At 40.1% G+C, this 21,879-nt stretch overlaps 1 protein-coding gene across 12 annotated transcripts in view; it reads right to left on the bottom strand.

Moving 5' to 3' along the window:
* Positions 1–21,879, bottom strand: part of Fam172a (family with sequence similarity 172, member A) — a 457,564-nt gene that overhangs the window by 82,955 nt on the left and 352,730 nt on the right. The window contains exon 10 of one of the 12 annotated variants that reach the window (XM_006517352.3): positions 17,118–17,230. The exons of the other annotated variants lie outside the window; for them this stretch is intronic. Within the exon in view, the coding sequence (XP_006517415.1) occupies positions 17,148–17,230 (83 nt within the window). The 3' untranslated portion in view covers positions 17,118–17,147. The remainder of the gene's footprint in view (positions 1–17,117; positions 17,231–21,879) is intronic. 12 annotated transcript variants of the gene reach the window in all.

The following is a 21,879-nucleotide window of genomic DNA, read 5'->3' as shown; positions in this document are numbered from 1 at the left end:
TTTTCCTTCTCCTTACATAGTATAGCCAGGTTGAATGTTCAGAGCTAGAATTGTAGGAATAGGGAGCTTTAGTCCTTTTACTCCCATGCAACCTTCAGCATGGTGTTTTATTCTTAGGTTAAATTCCTCAAATGTAAAATGGAATTAACCTTGGGGATCAATGGACATTTTTATTACATTCTGAGATCAATGGACAACAAAGACCACAATTTACACTTACTGAAGAAGATTATCTGGCCTAAGATAGGCCCTTTTAAAAAGGTGTGGTGGTGCATGTCTATAATCCCAGTACTTGGGAGGCAGAGGCAGACTGATTTCTGTGAGTTCAAGGCCAGCCTGATCTACAGAGTGAGTTCCAGGACAGTCAGAGCTACATGACTGAGACCTTTTCTTAAGAAACAAAACAAAATAAAACAACAAGGAACAAAAACCAAAGGTTCGTTCCTCCCCTACATGCTTAGCAATTAACTAGCCATGCTTCCATTTTATGTAGGAAGAGCTTGGGCTCTCAGAGTTATGGTTCCTTCTTGAGCCTTTTGCTAATTGCCATTTCTAAAGCTTTTTTTTTAACCCTTACTCAATTTTGAACACACTGATCAACAACATTTACATATTTATAATTGTTCTTCTAAAATTAAAGCTCTATACTATAGGTGTTTTATGTTTCATGTTATGAAATGCACAATATCTACAATATTGTCTGAATTAGAAGAAGGCTACACACACACACACACACACACACACACACACACACACACACACTTAATTGATGATTGTAGGATGGACCCAGTAACAGAGAAGTTTGGCTCTGTTATGTTGGAGAGAGAAATTCTTCAAACTTTCAAGGGTTCCTTCTAATATTCTCTTATTATTTCCCTGAGTTCTCAAAACTAAGTGTCAAAGGGAATTTGGGTATATATCTGCTGTGTATTTTTTTGGTCAAAGTTCATAATTATTTTCAAGTTTAAAAGTTTTATTATTCAAGATATTAAAACTTTGTTTAGACTCTATTTGTTTGCTCTATTTTCTAAAACATAATTGTTACAAATTTATTATTTCATTTTACTTAACAATATTTCATTGAAATAAAGAACAGTATTTAAATAAAATTCAGCTAATTCTTTTTCTAGCCTACTCACTGGTATGCAGTTCTTTCACTAAGGAACATCGTGCAAACGTTCAGGAAATTCTGGACTCCTTATAAATACTGTTTTCTTTCCAAGCCCCTACACCCATATATTGTAAGCATTTCAGCAGCGTGGAGGCAAGGTACGCAGTCTTCTACAAGTTATGATTACAAGCAGCCTTGTAGACCCACCAGTGTTCTGTTCTGGTTGGTGTCAGGAGGTCTGAGGTTTACAACTACCAGCTGATTTATTATTCCAGCTCTTACATATAAACTCTATTGTCCTTGATTTACTGATGTGTTAATTTATTATGTCTCACTGCAAAGATGAGCCCCAAGGAACAAATAACAAATATGCTGCAAATGTGTGAATGGCACATTAAAGGTTGCTGCCTGGGTTAGCTCCTTTCTTATTTTAATGTGTTAGTGAGTAAAAAAATCACTGAGAAAATGAAAGTATTACTTCTTTATCTCCCACCAGTGGTGGAAAGAAGATAGCAATATTGGCATACCTTTTGCATACTTACTTGGGTGAATAGAGGAACAGAATTTGAGTCTGCTTATATTTACACAGCAGTGTAGAGAATAAAATCTTTTTAGATGTTTAAACGTAAGATCACGAGTACTTTTTGGGAAATTGATAAGAGAAGCAAACTGAAAGGTAAACTATTTCACAGAATGACTTGTGTGATCACATGCCAAAAAATACATAGTTTGCTTGCAAGGAGACTCTATATAAGTACAGGTGGCCTAAGAGTGTCAGGGAATGCTGTTTCATTTGATGCATTAATCTTTTGCTATATCTTCTCTTGAAAGGAGATAGAAAGTTGGGGGGACCCTCTAGAATGCACAAGAGACCTGGGAGGTGAGAGATTCCCAGGACTCAAAGGGAGGGACCTTAGATGAAATGCCAACAGTAGGGAGAGGGAACTTATAGAGCTCACCTCCAGCAGGAAGACAGGGTATCAAATGAGGGAGAAGGGGGCCATCTCAGAGCCTCATCTTTGACCCATAATTGTTTCTGTGTGAATGAATTACAGGGATGGAAATGGAGAGGAGCCTGAGGAAAAGAAGGTCCAGTGGCAAGGCCCAAAATAGGATCCAGCTCAAGGGGAGGTCCCAAGGCCTGACACTATTACTGGGCTATGGAGCACTCACAAAAAGGGACCTAGTATAACCAAACCCCAGAAGACCCAACAAACAGCTGAAAGAGTCAGAGGCAGATGTTTGTATCCAACCAATGGCCAGAAGCAGCTGACCTCTGTGGTTGAATTAGGGAAGGTTGAAAGAAGCTGAGGAGAAGGGCGATCCTGTAAGAGGATTAGCAGCCTCAGTTAATCTGGACCTCCGAGATCTCTCAAACACTGAACCACCAGACAGACAGCATACACCAGCTGATATGAGGCCCCCAACACACATACAGTAGAGGACTGCTGGGTCTGTGTTAATTCAGAGATGATGTACTTCACCCTCAAGGGACAGGAGTCCCTATGGAGTTTAGAGGTCAGGTGGGGAGGGGAGTGGGGACATCCTTGGGGAGACAGGAGGGTGGGAAGAGGTATTAGATGTGGAACAGATAGATGGAGGGTGGACCAGGGTGGGAGGGGAATAAAATATGGGGTATAAATAAATAAATAAATAAATAAGTAGTCCAGTGATTGTATTTTCCCAACAGTTCACTGAGTCCCACTACACAGCCCTTCCTGCCTCCCAGTAGGTCTGCTCAAACCTGAGTCACATAGGTGAGAGCCACTCCCCACCCCGCCTGGTCCATCCCAACACCTTTCCCCTGACCACTGGGACTCCAGCAAGCGCTGTAGCCATGACCTCTGCCCTGCTCTGTCAGAGCTTCATCTTCCTTCTAGTCTACATACACTTGCAGTCACGGATAGGCACACTGTGACCCACCCACAGCTCTGACTGCTCCCAGGAGGTCTTCTCTAACCCAGAACACCCTGGCCAGGCAATACCAGAGACAACCAGATGGCAAAATGCAAGTGCAAGAATGCAGTCAATAGAAGCCCATACAATACAGCATCACCAGAACCCAGCGCTCCTACTCCAGCAAGCCCTCGATATACTACACACCTGAAGAGCAAGCCTTTAACCTTAAGTCCCATCTCATGAAAATAATAGAGGCCTTTAAAGAGGATATAAATAATTCCCTTAAAGAAATACAGGAAACCACAATCAAACATGTAGAACATTTTTTTATTTTTTTTTGAAACAAAATTACACTTAATTTTTAAGCTTCCTCATTTTCTTATAGTCAGTTTCCCCCCCAGTCTCCCATTTTACCCTTACTTAGGGTCCACAAACTTCATCAGACCATCCGTGCTCATGGACTTGGGCCTTTCTAGAGGGAAGCCTAGGGCTCTGCTAGAGATGAGCTGGGCCAGAATACCCAGTGCCCGAGACACTCCGAACAGGACTGTGTAGTAGTTCATCTCCAACATGCCATTGTACTGGAGCAGCACCCCACTGTGAGCGTCTACTTTGGGCCAAGGGTTCTTAGCCTTCCCTTGCTCTAAGAGGATATGGGGCACAATCTTGTTCAGCTGAGCAACCAGCTTGAACTTGGGATCCTTAGGCACATGTTTCAGAGCAAACTCTCGATGACAGGAATCTCATGCATGGATCAGTCTTCCTCAGTACTGCATGGCCGTATCCTGGGACAACCGGCCCTGAGTTGAGTGCGTTCCAGATGTAGTCTCATCACTTCTCATCTGACACATCTTTGCCAACTTACTTCTGTAGCTGTGTCAGCCAGACTTTTTAAATGAGATATTTTCTTTATTTACATTTCAAATGTCCCCTTTCCTAGATTCCTTTCTGAAATCCCCCTATCCCCATCCCCTTTTGCTTGCTCACCAACCCACCCACTCAAGATTCATGGCCCTGACATTCTCCTATACTGGGACATAGAACCATTACAGGACCAAGGGCCTCTTCCCCACTGATGACCGATTAGGCCATCCTCTGCTAGATAAGCAGCATGTGTTTTCTTTGGTTGGTGGTTTACTCCCAGGGAGCTCTGGGGTACTGGTTAGTTCATATTGTTGTTCCTCTTATGGGGCTGCAAACCCATTCAGCTCTATGGGTCCTTTTTCTAGCTCCTTCATTGGGGACCCCGTGCTCACATAACTGTGAGCATCCACTTCTGTATTAGGCACTGGCAGAGCCTCTCAGGGGTCAGCTATATCAGGTTCCTGTAAGCAAGCTCATGTTGTCATCCACAATGGTGTTTGTGTTTGGAGGTTGTATATGGGAAGGATTACCAAGTGGGGCAGTCTTTGGATGGTCATTCCTTCAGTCTCTGCTCAACACATTGTCTCTGTAACTCCTTCCACGGGTATTTTGTTCCCCCTTACAAGAAGGATAGAAATAGTCACACTTGGCCTTCCCTCTTCTTGAGTTTCATGTATTTTGCAAATTGTATCTTGGGTATTAAGAGCTTATAGGCTAATATCCACTTATCAGTTAGTGCATGTCATGTGTGTTCTTTTGTGATTGGGTTACCTCACTCAGAATGATATCCTCCAGATACATCCATTTGCCTAAGAATTTCATAATTTCATTGTTTTTAATATCTCTGTAGTACTCCATCTTCTGTATCCATTACTCTATTGAGGAACATTTGGATTTTTTCCAGCTTGCGGCTATTATAAATAAGGCTGCCATGAACATAGTGGAGCATGTGTCCTTATTACCAGTTGGAGCATCTTCTGGGTGTATGCCCAGGAGAGGTATTGCTAGATCCTCCAGTAGCACTATGTCCAATTTTCTGAGGAACTGCCAAACTATTTCCGAGTGGTTGTACAAGCTTGCAATCCCATCAGAAATGGAGGAGTGTACCTCTTTCTCCACATCCTTGCCAGTATCTGCTGTCACCTGAGTTTTTGATCTTAGCCATTCTGACTGGTGTGAGGTGGAATTTCAGAGTTGTTTTGATTTGCATTTCCCTGATGATTAAGGTGTGGAACACTTTTTCAGGGGCTTCTCAGTCATTTGGTATTCCTCAGTTGAGAATTCTTTGTTTAGCTCTGTACCCCATTTTTTAATAGGGTTACTTGGTTCTCTGGAATTTAACTTCTTCAGTTCTTTGTATATATTGGATATTAGCCCTCTATCAGATGTAGGATTGGTAAAGATCCTTTCCCAATCTGTTGGTGGCCTTTTTGTCTTATTGACGGTGTCCTTTGCATTACATAAGCTTTGCAATTTTATGAAGTCCCTTTTGTTGATCCTTGATTTTTTTTCTTTTTTTGATTTTTTTGAGACAGGGTTTCTAGATGTAGCTCTGGCTGTTCTGGAACTCACTCTGTAGACCAGGCTAGCCTCGAATTCAGAAATCTGCCTGCCTCTTCCTGCCAAGTGCTCCACCAGTGCCCGGCTTGATCTTACAGCACAAGCCATTGCTGTTCTGTTCGGAATTTTTCCCCTGTGCCCATATCTTCGAGGCTCTTTCCCACTTTCTCCTATGAAAGTTTCAGTGTCTCTGGTTTTATATGGAGGTCCTTGATTCCCTTGGACTTGAGCTTTGTACAAGGAGTTAAGAATGGATCAATTTGCATTCTTCTACATGATAACCTGTAGTTGAGCCAGCACCATTTGTTGAAAATACTGTCTTTTTCCCACTGAATGTTTAGCTCCTTTTTCAAAGATCAAGTGACCTTATGTGTGTGAGTTCATTTCTGGGTCTTCAATTCTATTTCATTGATCTATCTGTCTGTCCCTGCACCAGTACCATGCAGTATTTTATCACAATTGCTCTGTAGTATAGCTTGAGGTCAGGCATGGTGATTCCACTGGAAGCACTTTTATTGTTGAGAATAGTTTTTGTTATTCTAGGTTTTTTGTTATCTTTCTATTGGATGAGGTGTTAGTGAAGTGTTTTTTCCCCTCCAATGAGTAGGTTGCCGATTTGTCCTATTAACTGTGTCTTTTGCCTTGCAGAAGCTTTTCAGTTTCATGAGATCCCATTTATCATTCTTTTTTTTTTAAAACAATGTTTTAATTAGATATTTTCTTCATTTACATTCTTGATCTTACAGCCTGAGCCATTGGTGTTCTGTTCGGGAAATTTCTCCTGTGCTGACTGATGTGTTAGAGGCTCTTTCCCACTTTCACTTCTATTTGCTTCAATGTATGTGGTAAAGGAGATCAAGGGAGTACAAGTTGGAAAAGAAAATTCAAGGTATCACTATTTGTGGATGATATAATACTATATTTAAGCAACCCCCCTAAAAATCTACCAGAGCACTTCTACATCTGATAAACAACTTCAACAAACTGGTGGGATAGAAAATGAATTTAAACAAGTCAATAGCCTTCCTTTATCCCAATGATAGACAGGCTGAGAAAGTAAATAGGGAGATAACACCCTTGACAATAGTCACAAATAATATAAACTATCATGGGGTAACTTTTGTCTGTACCAAACAAGTGAAAAAACTGTATGACAAGAATTTCAAGTCTCTCAAGAAAGAAATCTAAGAAGTCTTCAGAAAATGAAAAGATCTCCTGTTCTCATGGAATGGTAGGATTAATATAGTAAAAATGTCCATCCTACTAAGAGCAATCTATATATTCAAAACAATCTCTATCAAAATTCCAACAGAATTCCTCACAGGCCTGGAAAGAGCAATTCTCAATTTCATATGGAAAAAACAAAATCCAGGATATTGGAAACAATTCTCATTAATAAAATTAACTTTTTCCCCAACCTCAAACTGTACAACAGAGCAATAGTGATAAAAACTGCATGGTATTGGTACAGAGACAGAGAGATTGATCAATGGAATAGAATTGAAAACCCAGAAATAAACCCACACACCTATGGACACTTGCTCTTTGACAAAAAAGTCAACAATATATAATATTAAAAAGATAACATCTTCAATAAATGGGGCTGGTCTAACTGACAGCCTATATGTAGGAAAAGGAAAATAGATTCATATTTATCATCTTGCACAAAGCTCATGTCCATGTCAACCTTGTGATTTTGTGGGTGTAGTTATTCTCCATGAGTTGGATTTTTTTTCTAGTATTCTCTGTATGGCTGGATTACAAGAAAGATATTGTTTAATTTTGGTTCTGTTACAGAATATCTTGATTTCTCCAACTATGGTGATTGAATTTCTTGGTGGGTATAGTAGTCTGTACTGGCAGCTGTGGTCTCTGAGGGTTTCAAGACATCTGTCCAGAATCTTCTAGCTTTTAGAATACCTTTGAGAAATCAGATGTATGATAGGTCTGCCTTTATATGTTACTTGGCCTTTTTCTCTTGCAACTTTTAACCCTGTGAGATCAAGTCCCTGCTATAGCAACAATGGCATTAGTGTCTATAATACTGAGTTCCTGGTATAGTGTGAATGGCAGACACCTCATTACCCCATCACTGCTAAGTCTGATTCTAGCATGATATCAGATAATTGCAAATGGTCACCTATTGCAAATGTCTGTTTGGGTAATTTCAGGAAAAATTGACCATGAACTGAATAAGTAATGAACCAAGCTCAGGAAAGAAGGCAGGGGGATTTTTTACATTTAGGTATATGGTATGATAGGGTTAATATCCTTTTGTTGTTTTGCACATTTAATGTTTTGATTATTATGTGGTGGGAGGATTTTCTTTTCTGATCCAATCTATTTGGTGTTCTCTAAGCTTCTTGTGCATTTAAAACTATTTCTTTAGTTTAGATAATTTTCTTCTATGATCTTGTCGAAGATGTATTTTTTTGTACCTTCGAACTGGGAATCTTGACCCTCATCTATTCCTATTATTTTTAGGTTTGGTCTTTTCATTATTGGATTTTTAAATTAGAAACTTTTGACATTTGGCATTTTCTTTGACTGATGTATCAATTTCTCCCATGGTATCTTCTATGCTTGAGATTCTCCCTTCTATCACTTGTATTCTGTTGATGGTGCTTGCCTCTGTAGTTCCTAGTCTATTTTCTAGGTTTTCCATTCCCAGGGTTCCCTCTATTTGTGTTTTCTTTATTGTTTCTATTTTCACTTCCAGGTTGGACTGTTTTATTTATTTTCTTTGCCTGTTTGATTATATTTCCTTGTATATCTTTAAGGAATTTATTTGTTTACTGTTTAAAGTCTTCTATATGTCTGTAGCCCTCTGAGAACATTCCCTGCCTGGGGGGGGGGCTTGCCTCCAGGGAGTGCTCTGACCTGGGATTCAGGGGAGATCGCCATTTTCTCTCTGGTGACCCTCTAAGGCAGACCAGTCAGGCGCTCACAGGTCACAGAAGCAGCAGAGCAGCTGGTACAGGATCCTACTGGCTTTCATCTGCACCCAAGAGATGTGGCTATTTTATAGCCCTCTGTGCACTGGACTTGCCAAGGGGGAGCTTGCCTCCAGGAAATGTGACACAGGCTTACAGACTAACAGGAGAAACAAGCTCCAGCCAGAGACAGCAGGAACATCTAACACCAGATATTATCAGATGGTGAAAGGCAAAAGCGAGACTCATACCAAAAGAAACCAAGACTAGACCCTTCCGGTCCGAGCAGTACCGGGGTAGCTAGGGCGCACAGTCGGCTGACTACCTCCAGCTACCCACAACACCCGCCAAGCGATCTTAAGACCTCTGGTGAGTGGAACACAGCATCTGCTCCAATCCAATCGCCCGGGACTTGAGACCCGGTTGGAGTAGGGGCACAAGCCCCTTTCCATGTGAGCAGCACCAGGGTAGCTAGGGCGCACAGTCAGCTGACTACCGCCAGATACCCACAACACCAGCCACGAGATCTTCAGAATTCTGAGGATTGGGATCTGCCCTGCGCGGGAGCACATTGCCTGAGCATCCGCAGCAGACATCTCGGTTCCGGGACCCTGCCGAGTGTATGGACTCAATTCCCCAATAAAAAGACATAGACTAACAGAATGGCTATACAAACAGGACCCAACATTCTGCTGCTTAAAGGAAACCCATCTCAGGGAAAAAGACAGACAGTACCTCAGAGTGAAAGGCTGGAAAACAATTTTCCAAGCAAATGGTCTAAAGAAACAAGCTGGAGTAGCCATTCTAATATCGAATAAAATCAACTTCCAACCCAAAGTCATCAAAAAAGACAAGGAGAGTCACTTCATATTCATCAAAGGTAAAATCCTCCAAGAGGAACTCTCAATCCTGAATATCTATGCTCCAAATGCAAGGGCAGCCACATTCATTAAAGACACATTAGTAAAGCTCAAAACACACATTGCACCTCACACAATAATAGTGGGAGACTTCAACACACCACTTTCATCAATGGACAGACCATGGAAACAGAAACTAAACAGGGACACAGTGAAACTAACAGAAGTTATGAAACAAATGGACTTAACAGATATCTACAGAACATTTTATCCTAAAACAAAAGGATTTACCTTCTTCTCAGTACCTCACGGGACCTTCTCCAAAATTGACCATATAATTGGTCACAAAACAGGCCTTAATAGATACAAAAATATTGAAATCCTCCCATGCATCCTATCAGACCACCAAGGACTAAGGCTGATCTTCAATAACAACATAAATATTGGAAAGCCAACATTCACGTGGAAACTGAACAACACTCTTCTCAATGATAACTTGGTCAAGGAAGGAATAAAGAAAGAAATTAAAGACTTTTTAGAGTTTAATGAAAATGAAGATACAACATACCCAAACCTATGGGACACAATGAAAGCATTTCTAAGAGGGAAACTCATAGCTCTGAGTGCCTCCAAAAAGAAACTAGAAAGAACACACACTAGCAGCTTGACAACACATTTAAAGCTCTAGAAAAGAAGGAAGAAAATTCAACCCAGAGGAGTAGATGGCAGGAAATAATCAAACTCCGGGGTGAAGTCAACCAAGTGGAAACAAGAAGAACTATTCAAAGAATTAACCAAACGAGGAGTTGGTTCTTTGAGAAAATCAACAAGATAGATAAACCCTTAGCTAGACTCACTAGAGGGCACAGGGACAACATCCCAATTAACAAAATCAGAAATGAAAAGGGAGACATAACAACAGATCCTGGAAAATCCAAAACACCATCAGATCCTTCTACAAAAGGCTATACTCAATAAAACTGGAAAACCTGGATGAAACAGACAAATTTCTAGACAGATACTAGGTACCAAAGTTAAATCAGGATCAAGTTAATAATCTAAACAGTCCCATATCCCCTAAAGAAATAGAAGCAGTCATTAATAGTCTCCCAGCAAAAAAAAGCCCAGGACCAGATGGGTTTAGTGCAGAGTTCTACCAGACCTTCAAAGAAGATCTAATTCCAGTTCTGCATAAACTATTCCACAAAATAGAAGTAGATGGAACTCTACCCAACTGATTCTATGAAGCCACAATTACTCTGATACCTAAACCACAGAAAGATTCAACAAAGATAGAGAACTTCAGACCAATTTCCCTTATGAATATAGATACAAAAATCCTCAATAAAATTCTCGCTAACCGAATCCAAGAACACATTAAAGCAATCATCCATCTTGACCAAGTAGGTTTTATTCCAGGGATGCAGGGATGGTTTAATATACGGAAATCCATCAACGTAATCCATTATATAAACAAACTCAGAGACAAAAACCACATGATCATCTCCTTAGATGTGGAAAAAGCATTGGGCAAGATCCAACACCCATTCATGATAAAAGTCTTGGAAAGATCAGGAATTCAAGGCCCATACCTAACCATAATAAAAGCAATCTACAGCAAAATAGTAGCCAACATCAAAGTAAATGGTGAGAAGCTTGAAGCAATCCCACTAAAATCAGGGATTAGACAAGGCTGTCCACTCTCTCCATACCTATTCAACATTGTTCTTGAAGTCCAGCCTGATAAACAGCTTCTGTGAAGTAGCAGGATATAAAATTAACTCAAACAAGTCAATGGCCTTTCTCTACACAGAGAATAAACAGGCTGAGAAAGAAATTAGGGAAACAACACCCTTCTCAATAGTCACAAATAATATAAAATATCTTGGTGTGACTCTAATTAAGGAAGTGAAAGATCTGTATGATAAAAACTTCAAGTCTCTGAAGAAAGAAATTAAAGAAGATCTCAGAAGATGGAAAGATCTCCCATGCTCATGGATTGGCAGGATCAACATTGTAAAAATGGCTATCTTGCCAAAAGCAATCTACAGATTCAATGCAATCCCCATCAAAATTCCAACTCAATTCTTCAATGAATTAGAAAGAGCAATCTGCAAATTCATGTGGAATAACAAAAAACCTAGGATAGCAAAAACTCTTCTCAAGGATAAAAGAACCTCTGGTGGAATCACCATGCCTGACCTAAAGCTTTACTACAGAGCAATTGTGATAAAAACTGCATGGTACTGGTATAGCAACAGACAAGTAGACCAATGGAATAGAATTGAAGACCCAGAAATAAACCCACACACCTATGGCCACTTGATCTTCAACAAGGGAGGTATAACCATCCAGTGGAAGAAAGACAGCATTTTCAACAAATGGTGCTGGCACAACTGGTTGTTATGCTGTAGAAGAATGCGAATTGATCCATTCCTATCTCCTTGTACTAAGGTCAAATCTAAGTGGATCAAGGAACTCCACATAAAACCAGAGCCACTGAAACTTATAGAGGAGAAAGTGGGGAAAAGCCTTGAATATATGGGCATAGGGGAAAAATTCCTGAATATAACAGCAATGGCTTGTGCTGTATGATCGAGAATCGACAAATGGGACCTCATGAAACTCCAAAGCTTCTGCAAGGCAAAAGATACTGTCAATAAGACAAAAAGGCCACCAACAGATTGGGAAAGGATCTTTACCTATCCTAAATCAGATAGGGGACTAATATCCAATATATATATATGAAGAACTGAAGAGGATGGACTTCAGAAAATCAAATAACCCCATTTAAAAATGGGGCTCAGGATTGAACAAAGAATTCTCACCTGAGGAATACCCAATGGCAGAGAAGCACCTGAAAAAATGTTCAACATCCTTAATTATCAGGGAAATGCAAATCAAAACAACCCTGAGATTCCACCTCACACCAGTCAGAATGGCTAAGATCAAAAATTCAAGTGATAGCAGATGCTGGCGAGGATGTGGAGAAAGAGGAACACTCTTCCACTCTTGGTGGGATTGCAACCTTGTACAACCACTCTGGAAATCAGTCTGGTGGTTCCTTAGAAAATTGGACATAGTACTACCGGAGGATCCAGCAATACCTCTTCTGGGCACATATCCAGAAGATGTCCCAACCGGTATGAAGGACACATGCTCCACTATGTTCATAGCAGCCTTATTTATAATAGCCAGGAACTGGAAAGAACCCAGATGCCCCTCAACAGAGGAATGGATACAGAAAATGTCGTACATTTACACAATGGAGTACTACTCAGCTATTAAAAAGAATGAATTTATGAAATTCCTAGGCAAATGGATGGACCTGGAGGGCATCATCCTGAGTGAGGTAACCCAATCACAAAGGAACTCACACAATATGTACACACTGATAAGTGGATAGTAGCCCAAAACTTAGTATACCCAAGATATAAGATACAATTTGCCAAATGCATGAAACTCTAAAAGAATGAAGACCAAAGTGTGGACACTGTGCCCCTTCTTAGAATTGGGAACAAAACACCCATGGAAGGCGTTACAGAGACAAAGTTTGGAGCTGGGACAAAAGCATGGACCATCTAGAGACTGCCTTATCTAGGGATCCACCCCATAATCAGCTTCCAAATGCTGACACCACTGCATACACTAGCAAGATTTTGCTGAAAGGACCCAGATATAGCTGTCTCTTGTGAGACTAGGCAGGGGCCTAGCAAACACATAAGTGGATGCTCACAGTCAGCTATTGGATGGATCACAGGGCCCCCAATGGAGGAGCTAGAGAAAGTATCCAAGGAGCTAAAGAGATCTGCAACCCTGTAGGTGCAACAACATTATGAACTAACCAGTACCCTGGAGCTCTTGACTTTAGCTACATATGTTTCAAAAGATGGTCTAGTCGGCCATCACTGGAAAGAGAGGCCCATTGGACACACAAACTTTATATGCCCCAGTACAGGGGAACGCCAGGGCCAAAAAAATGAGAATGGGTGTATAGGGAAGTGGGGCGGAGGGTATGGGGGACTTTTGGGATAGCATTGGAAATGTCTTGAGGAAAATACGTAATAAAAAAAAAAGACTGTAAAATACTGAAGAATTTGAATTTCATAATGACAGGTTTTGATTTTTTTAATAAAAAACAAAAATTTTAAAAATTAAAAAAAAAGAAACTAAGACTATTTGGCATTAACATAATTCAGTACCCCCACCATAGCAAGTCCAGGATAACCCAACACACCAGAAAAGCAAGATTTGGATTTAAAATCATATCTCATCATGCAGGTAGAGGATTTTAAGAAGAACATAAATAACTTCTTTAAAGAAATAAAAAAGAACACAGCAAAATAGGTAGAAGTCCTTAAAGAGGAAACACAAAAATTCCTTCAAGAATTACAGGAAAACACAACCAAACATGTGAAGGAATTGAACAAAACCATCAGGGATCTAAAAATGGAAGTAGAAACAATAAAGAAATCTCAAAGGGAGACAACTCTGGAGATATAAAATCTAGGAAAGATATCAGAATCCATACATGCAAGCATCACCAAAAGAATACAAGAGAAGAGAGAATATCAGGTGCAGAGGATTCCATACAAAACATTGACACAGCAATCAAGAAAATGCAAAATGCAAAAAGATCCTAGCCACAAAAATCCAGGAAATCCAGGACACAATGAGAAGACCAAACTTAAGGATAATAGGTATAGATGAGAAGGAAGATTTCAATCTTAAAGGACTAGCAAATATCTTCAACAAAATTATTGAAGAAAACCTCCCTAACCTAAAGAAAGAGATGCCCATGAACATACAAGGAGCCTACAGAACTCCAAATAGTTTGGACCAGAAGGAAATTCCTCCTGTCACATAATAATCAAAACACCAAATGCACAAAACAAAGAAAGAATATTAAAAGCAGTAAGTGTCAAGTAACATATAAAGGCAGACCTATTAGAATTACATCAGAATTCCCACCAGAAACAATGAAAGCCAGAAGATCCTAGACAAATGTCATGCAGACCCTAAGAAAACACAAATGCCAGCCCAGGCTACTACACCCAGAAAAACTCTCATCTCATAGATGGAGAAAGTAAAGTATTCCATGACAAAACTAAATTTACACAGTATTTTCCCACAAACCTCTAAGGAAAATCATAACCCCTAAAGAAATAGAAGCAGTCATTAAGTCTCCCAACCAAAAAAAAAAAAAAAAAAAAAAAAAAAAGCCCAGGGCCAGATGGTTTTAGTGCAGAAGTCTATCAGAATTTTAAAGAAGAGTTAATACCAATCCTCCTGAAACTATTCCACAAAATAACAACAGAAGAAACAATACCTAATTCATTTTATTATGCCACAGTTACCCCTTACCCAAACCACCACAAAAAGTCTCAACAAAGAAAGAAAACTCCAGACAAATTTTAGTTATATATATCAATGCAACAATTATTAAATAAAATTCTTGCAGACCGAATCCAAGAACACATCAAAAATATTATTCCCCATGACGACCATGTTGGTGAGGATATGGAGAAAGAGGAACACACTTCCATTGCTGGTGGGACTACAAGCTGGTACAAACTGGAAATAGTTCTACCTGAGGACCCAGTTATACTGCTCCTGGGTATACACCCGAAAGATGCTCTCCTACAGCACAAGGATGTGTTCTCCACCATGCTCATAGCTGCTTTATGTAATCACTGGAAACTGAAAGCAACCCAGATGTCCCTCAACCAAAGAGTGGATATAGAAAATGTAGTTCATTTAGGCAATGGAATAGTATTCAACCATGGAAAAACAAAGAAATCATGGATTTTGGAGGCAAATGGATGAGATGGAAATAGAAAATATCATCCTCCTTCCAGTAGGCACCAGCACCGGGTCACCTAGGGCGCAGAGTTGGTGGACACCCCCACTGTCCCTAGAGGACTCACCACGTGATCTCATGATCACTGGTGAGCGGAACACAACATTGGTTCCAATCCAATTGTGACGGGCCTGTGACAGCAGGAACAAGGACACCAGAGCCCTACCGGACCAGAGGCTCGGGTTCCTTTTGATTGGTACTGGTTTATATTGGTTTTGAACAGACCAGACAGCTCCTCGGTCCTCAAGGGAGACACCACTTCCAGGCACTGTAACACGCCCAGGATCTTAGAGCAACAGGATTCAGGATAACAGGAGCTGGGTCACACTAGTATTTCAGGGTCTCAGAGGAAGCTTGACTGCCAAGAACTCTGACACACCCAGAAGGTCCACAGAACCCTACAATCAAAGGATCACAGAGAAAGCTGGACTCTGAGGAATCCTGAATCAACTGGGATTATAGGAAGGACAGGCTCCAATCAGATATATTGAGGGCAGCAAGCACTTGAGATAATCAGATGGCAGGAGTAAAGTGTAAGAACAGAAGCAACAGAAACCAAGGTTACTTGGCATCATCAGAACCAAACTCTCCTACCATAGCAAGTCCTGGCTACACCATCACACCAGAAAAGCAAGCCATGGATCTAAAGTCACTTCTCATGATGATGATGGAGGACTTTAAGATGGAAATACAGGAAATCACAGGTAAACAGCTAGAAGCCCTTAAAGAGGAAACACAAAATGTGGTACATTTACACAGTAGTGTGCTACTCAGCTATTAAAAACAATGAATTCATGAAATTCTTAGGCAAGTGGATGGATCTAGAAAATATCTTGAGTGAGGTAACTCAGTCACAAAAAAGACCATACATGGTATGTACTCACTAATAAGTGGAGATTAGGCAAAGAACATGGAATACCCATGATAAAATTATGGACCACATGAAGCTCAAGAGGAAGGAAGACCAAGGAGTGGATGCTTCAGTCCTACTTAAAAGGGGCAACAAAATAATCAGGCGAAGTAGTCAGTGTGAGGGTCTTGGGAGGAAGAGAAGAGGGGGAGGGGGAAAACAGGGGAAGAGTAGGTATGGGAGGAGATGGAAGAGATGTATAGAGGATCAGGAAATTGAACATAGTTGTGTAGCAACAAGGCATGGGAAACTGAAAGTAGCAACCAGAAAGTCCCAGATGCCAAAAAAGCAAGAGCCTCCCAGGATCCCATGGGGATGCCATTAGCTGAAATACTCAACAAAGGGGAGGGAGAACTTGTTGAGACAATATCAAGAGGTTAGGCATGGCCTCCTGCTTGAGGGATGGGGCCACCAACCCATCTCCAAAATTTCAACTGAGAATTGCTCCTCTCTAAAGTAAATACAGAAACAAAGAGTGGAGCAGAGACTGAAGGAAAGGCTATCCAGAGACTGCCCCACCTGGGGATCCATCCCACATGCAGACACCAAACCCAGACGCTATTGTGGATGTCAAGACCTGCTTGCTGACAGGAGCCTGATACAGCTGTCTCCTGAGAGGCTCTGCTAGATCTTGAGCAACACAGATGTGGATGCCCACAGCTAACCATTGGACTGAGCACAGGGACCCCAATGGAGAAGTTAGGGGATGATCTGAAGGGGCCTTATCTGGCATTAATGGAAGGGGAGGCCCTTGGTACTGTAAAGGCTTGATGCCCCAGTGTATAGGAATGCTAGTGTAGTGAGGCAGAAGTGTGTAGGTGCATGTGGGAGCATCCTCATAGAAGTAGGGTAAGCGGGGATAGGATACTGGGTTTGCAGAGGGGAAACCAGAAAAGGGTATAACATTTGAAATGTAAGTAAATTAAATATGCAAAAAAACCCCCCAAAAACCCTTGTAACCCTAGGCACCTCTTGTTTTGTCCTGATAGAGGCATCTGGCAGTTATCCCATGGCTCTTCTCTGGCTATTCCTGTGAACGGACATCTCCTATTCAGAGAGTCTGCTTTAGGTTATCCTTGGCTTCCTGAGGAGACAATGCAGTGGCAGCTACCTTCCTTACCCAGGTTCACTCTGAGATGGCATGGCCTCTTCAACATACCAGGAAGAGGTCAGAACATGTCTTCACCCACAGGCAGCCATACACTTTCTTGCTTGGCTTCCCAGTAGACTCTACTGAATGGAGAGCAAAGTTTCTATTGTTAAATATTACTGTTGTTTATGCCAGAAGGATTTCAGATAAATGAAAAGACCATGCAAGTGTCAAGACTGGAATGCATACAATCTAAGTTAAATACATGCTCCTAGTGGATTTGGCTTAATTCCAGCTAAAAATATTTTAGCTCCATGAAGGCAATAATCATAGGCTAAATTCTTAAAACATAAACCAAATAGGCTAAAACATTTTTTGTATTTTATAAATATTTAATTTCTCAAAAACTTTACAAATTTCATAGCATACATATTTTAATTATATAATCATTTTAAACAAAATAGCTGGAAATTATTGAGGAGCTTATTGGAACATGTCCTAATGGAGATTTGTTGATCTTTTCAGGAACACACTAGCAAATCTAAAACATAGCTATTGAGAACTTGGATGATACCTCCATAATTTACAGCTATTTTAAGACACATCAGATCAGGGTCTGACATTTCCTGGTATCATGCTTCTAAATTGTAGGGTAAAGCATTTGTCCTGTTCAACTGAAGACAAAACTTAGCAAAACTGTGTGTGTGTGTGTGTGTGTGTGTGTGTGTGTGTGTGTGTATGTGTGTAAGTGTATGTGAGAACTTCTTGTTCAGGTGTATTAAAAAATATCAAATCCTAATGACTAACCATCCGTATCTTTCTATTTATAATTAAGAAAATATAGGTCAAAGCTAATACCAGACCTGGAATGAAAATCTAATTAAACCTATAGATATTCTCCGTATGTATGTACATGCAAATAACTATTCATCTGCATCTGTGTATATATGTTTTGGGTGTGAGCTTTAGGAGTTTGGGGGTTCTTAAGCTAAACTATTCTCTCCCCAAGCCCCCATAAATTGGCTTTAAACTTTTTAATGAAAGTTGGGCAGTGGTGGCACATGCCTTAATTCTACCCAGCACTTGAGAAGCAAAGACACGTGAATTTCTATGAGTTTGAGAACCAGTCTGGTTGGTCTACAGAGTGAGTTCCAGGACAGCAAGGGCTATGCAGGGAAAACCTGCCTCAAATTGAAAGAGGAAAAAAAAAAAAAGAAAGAAAAAGAAAAAGAAAAAGAAAAAGAAAAAGAAATGTTTCCAGCTGGAGGCCACCAGGGGCCCTAGAGTACTCTTCATGCTGCAGGACCCCTAGCACACCCAGGACCTCATGATCACCAGAGAGCACGTGGGTGACAGAAGTAACAGAGCTTCTTAGACAGGGTCCCTTTGTGCCTTCATCCTCAACCAGGAGGCAGAGCTTAGACCCAGTCCCCTGGGCACCTTCCTTGCCAGAGGAGAGCTGGATTACAGGGAGGGCTCTGACCCAGGACTCAGGAGGTGGATCAGAGCTCCAGACTTCAGGACACCTGCCTTGCAAGAGGAGAGCTTGCCTGCAGAGAGTGCTCTGACCACTGGAACTCAGGTGAGAGTTGGACTCCCAGGAGTGTTGACAGAGACTAACAGAATCACAGGAGGAGAAAGCTCCAGCAAGAGACAGCTTGAATATTAACACCAGGATTACCGGATGGCAAAAGGCAAACATAAGAATCTTACTAACAGAAACAGAGAACACTGGGCATCATCAGAACCGAGTATGCCCACCACAGTAAGTCCTGGACACCCCAACACACCCAAAAAGCGAGACTCAGATTTAAAATCATATATCACGATGGTGGTAGAAGATTTTAAGAAGGGCATTAATAACTTACTTAAAGAAATACAGGAGAATACTGCTACACAGGTAGAATTCCTTAAAGAGGAAGTACAAAAATCCCTCAAGGAATTACAGGAGAATACTGCTAAACAGGTAGAAGTCCTTAAAGAAGAAACAAGCAAAAAAAAAAAAAAATCCCTGAAAGAATTACAGGAAAACACAACCAAACAGGTAATGGAATTAAACAAAACCATCCAAGATCTAAAAATGGAAGTAGAAACAATAAAGAAAACCCAAAGGGAGACAACTTTGGAGATAGAAACCCTAGGAAAGAAATCAGGAACCATAGATGGGAGCATCAGCAACAGAATACAAGAGATGGAAGAGAGAATCTCAGGTGCAGAAGATTCCATAGAGAACATGGACATAACAATCAAAGAAAATGCAAAATGCAAAAAGATCCTAACTCAAAGCATCCAGGGAATCCAGGACACAATGAGAAGACCGAACCTACTGATAATAGGAGTAGATGAGAATGAAGATTTTTCAACTTAAAGGGCCAGCAAATATCTTCAACAAAATTATAGAAGAAAACTTCCCAAACCTAAAGAAAGAGATGCCCATGAACATACAAGAAGCCTACAAAACTCCAAATAGATTGGACCAGAAAAGAAATTCACCCCAACACATAATAAGCAGAACAACAAATACACTAAATAAAGACGGAATATTAAAAGCAGTAAGGGAAAAAGGTCAAGTAACATATAAAGGCAGGCTTATTAGAATTACTCCAGACTTCTCACCAGAGACTATGAAACCTCAGAAGATCCTGGACAGATGTTATACAGACACTAAGAGAACACAAATGCCAGCCCAGGCTACTATACCCAGCAAAACTCTCAATTACCATAGATGGAGAAACCAAAGTACTCCACAACAAAACAAAATTCACACAATATCTTTCCACGAATCCAGCCCTTCAAAGGATAATAATTGGAAAATACCAACACAAAGATGGAAACTACACTGTAGAAAAAGCAAGAAAGTAATCCTTCAACAAACCTAAAAGAATAGAGCCACAAGAACAGAAGCCTAACTTTAACAACAAAAATAACAGGAAGCAACAATTACTTTTCTTTAATTTCTCTTAACATCAATGGAGTCAATCCCCCAATAAAAAGACATAGACTAATAGACTGGCTACACAAACAGAACCCAACATTTTGCTGCTTGCAGGAAACTCACTTCAGGGAAAAAGACAGACACTCCCTCAGAGTAAAAGGCTGGAAAACAATTTTCCAAGCAAATGGTCCGAAGAAACAAGCTGGAGTAGCCATTCTCTTATCGAATAAAATTGACTTCCAACCCAAAGTTATCAAAATAGACAAGGAGGGGCACTTCATACTCATCAAAGGTAAAATCTACCAAGATGAACTCTCAATTGTGAATATCTATGCTCCAAATGCAAGGGCAACCACATTCATTAAAAAAACTTTAGTAAAGCTCAAAGCACACATTGCACCTCACACAATAATACTGGGAGAATTTAACACCCCACTCTCAACAATGGACAGATCCTGGAAACAAAAACTAAACATAGACACATAGACACTAACAGAAGTTATGAAATAAACAGATTTAACAGATATCTACAGAACATTTTATCCTAAAACAAAAGAATATACCTTCTTCTCAGCATCTCATGGTACCTCCTCCAAAATGGACCATATAATCAGTCACAAAACAGGCCTCAACAGATACAAAAATATTGAAATTATCCCATGCATCCTATCAGATGACCACTGACAAAGGTTGATGTTCAATAACAGCATAAATAATAGAAAGCCAACATTCACGTGGAAACTGAACAACACTCTACTTAATGATACCTTCGTCAAGGAAGAAATAACGAAAGAAATTAAAGACTTTTTAGAGTTTAATGATATGAAGCCACAATATACCCAAATTTATGGGACACAATGAATGCAGTCCTAAGAGGAAAACTCATAGCCCGAATGCTGCCAAAAAGAAACTAGTTAGAGCACATACTAGTAGTCTGACAGCACACCTAGAAGCTCTAGAACAAAAGGAAGCAAATTCACCCAAGAGGAGTGGACAGCAGGAAATAATCAAACTTAGGGCAAAAATCAACCAAGTGCAAACAAAAAGAATGATTCAAGAAATCAACCAAATTAGGAGCTGGTTCTTTCAGAAAATCAACAAGATAGACTAACTCCTAGCCAGACTAACTAAAAGGCACAGGGACAGTATCCTGATTAACAAAATCAGAAATGAAAAAGGAGACATAACAACAGAACCTGAGGAAATCCAAAATATTGTCAGATCCTACTAAAAAAGGGTATACTTAACAAAACTAGAAAACTTGGATGAAATGAATAAATTTCTAGACAGATACCAAGTACCAAAGTAAAATCAGGATAAGATTAATGATCTTAACAGTCCAATATCCCCTAAAGAAATAGAAGCAGTCATTAATAATAATAAAAAAAATAGTCTTCCCCCCCCTCAAAAAAAAGAGCTCACGACCAGATGGGTTTAGTGCAGAGTTCTATCAGACCTTCAAAGAAGATCTAATTCCAGTTCTGCACAAACTATTCCACAAAAAGAAACAGAAGGTACTCTACCCAATTCGTCCTATGAAGCCACAATTACTCAGATACCTAAGGCACACAAAGATCCAACAAAGAAAGAGAACTTCAGACCAATTTCCCTTATGAATATCGATGCAAAAACTACTCAATAAAATTCTCACAAACTGAATCCAAGAACACATCAAAATGATCATCCATCATGATCAAGTAGTCTTTATCCCAGGGATGCATGGATGGTTTAAAATAGGGAAATCTATCAACATAATCTACTATATAAACAAACTCAAAGACAAAAATCACATGATCATTAGATGCTGAGAAAGCATTTGACAAAATCCAACACCCCTTCATGATAAATGTCTTAGAA

This window comes from Mus musculus, chromosome 13 (genome assembly GCF_000001635.26).
Source record: "Mus musculus strain C57BL/6J chromosome 13, GRCm38.p6 C57BL/6J".
NCBI lineage: Eukaryota > Metazoa > Chordata > Mammalia > Rodentia > Muridae > Mus > Mus musculus.
The sequence above is the reverse complement of the archived record's forward strand: the minus strand, read 5'-3'. Positions and strand labels throughout refer to the sequence as shown.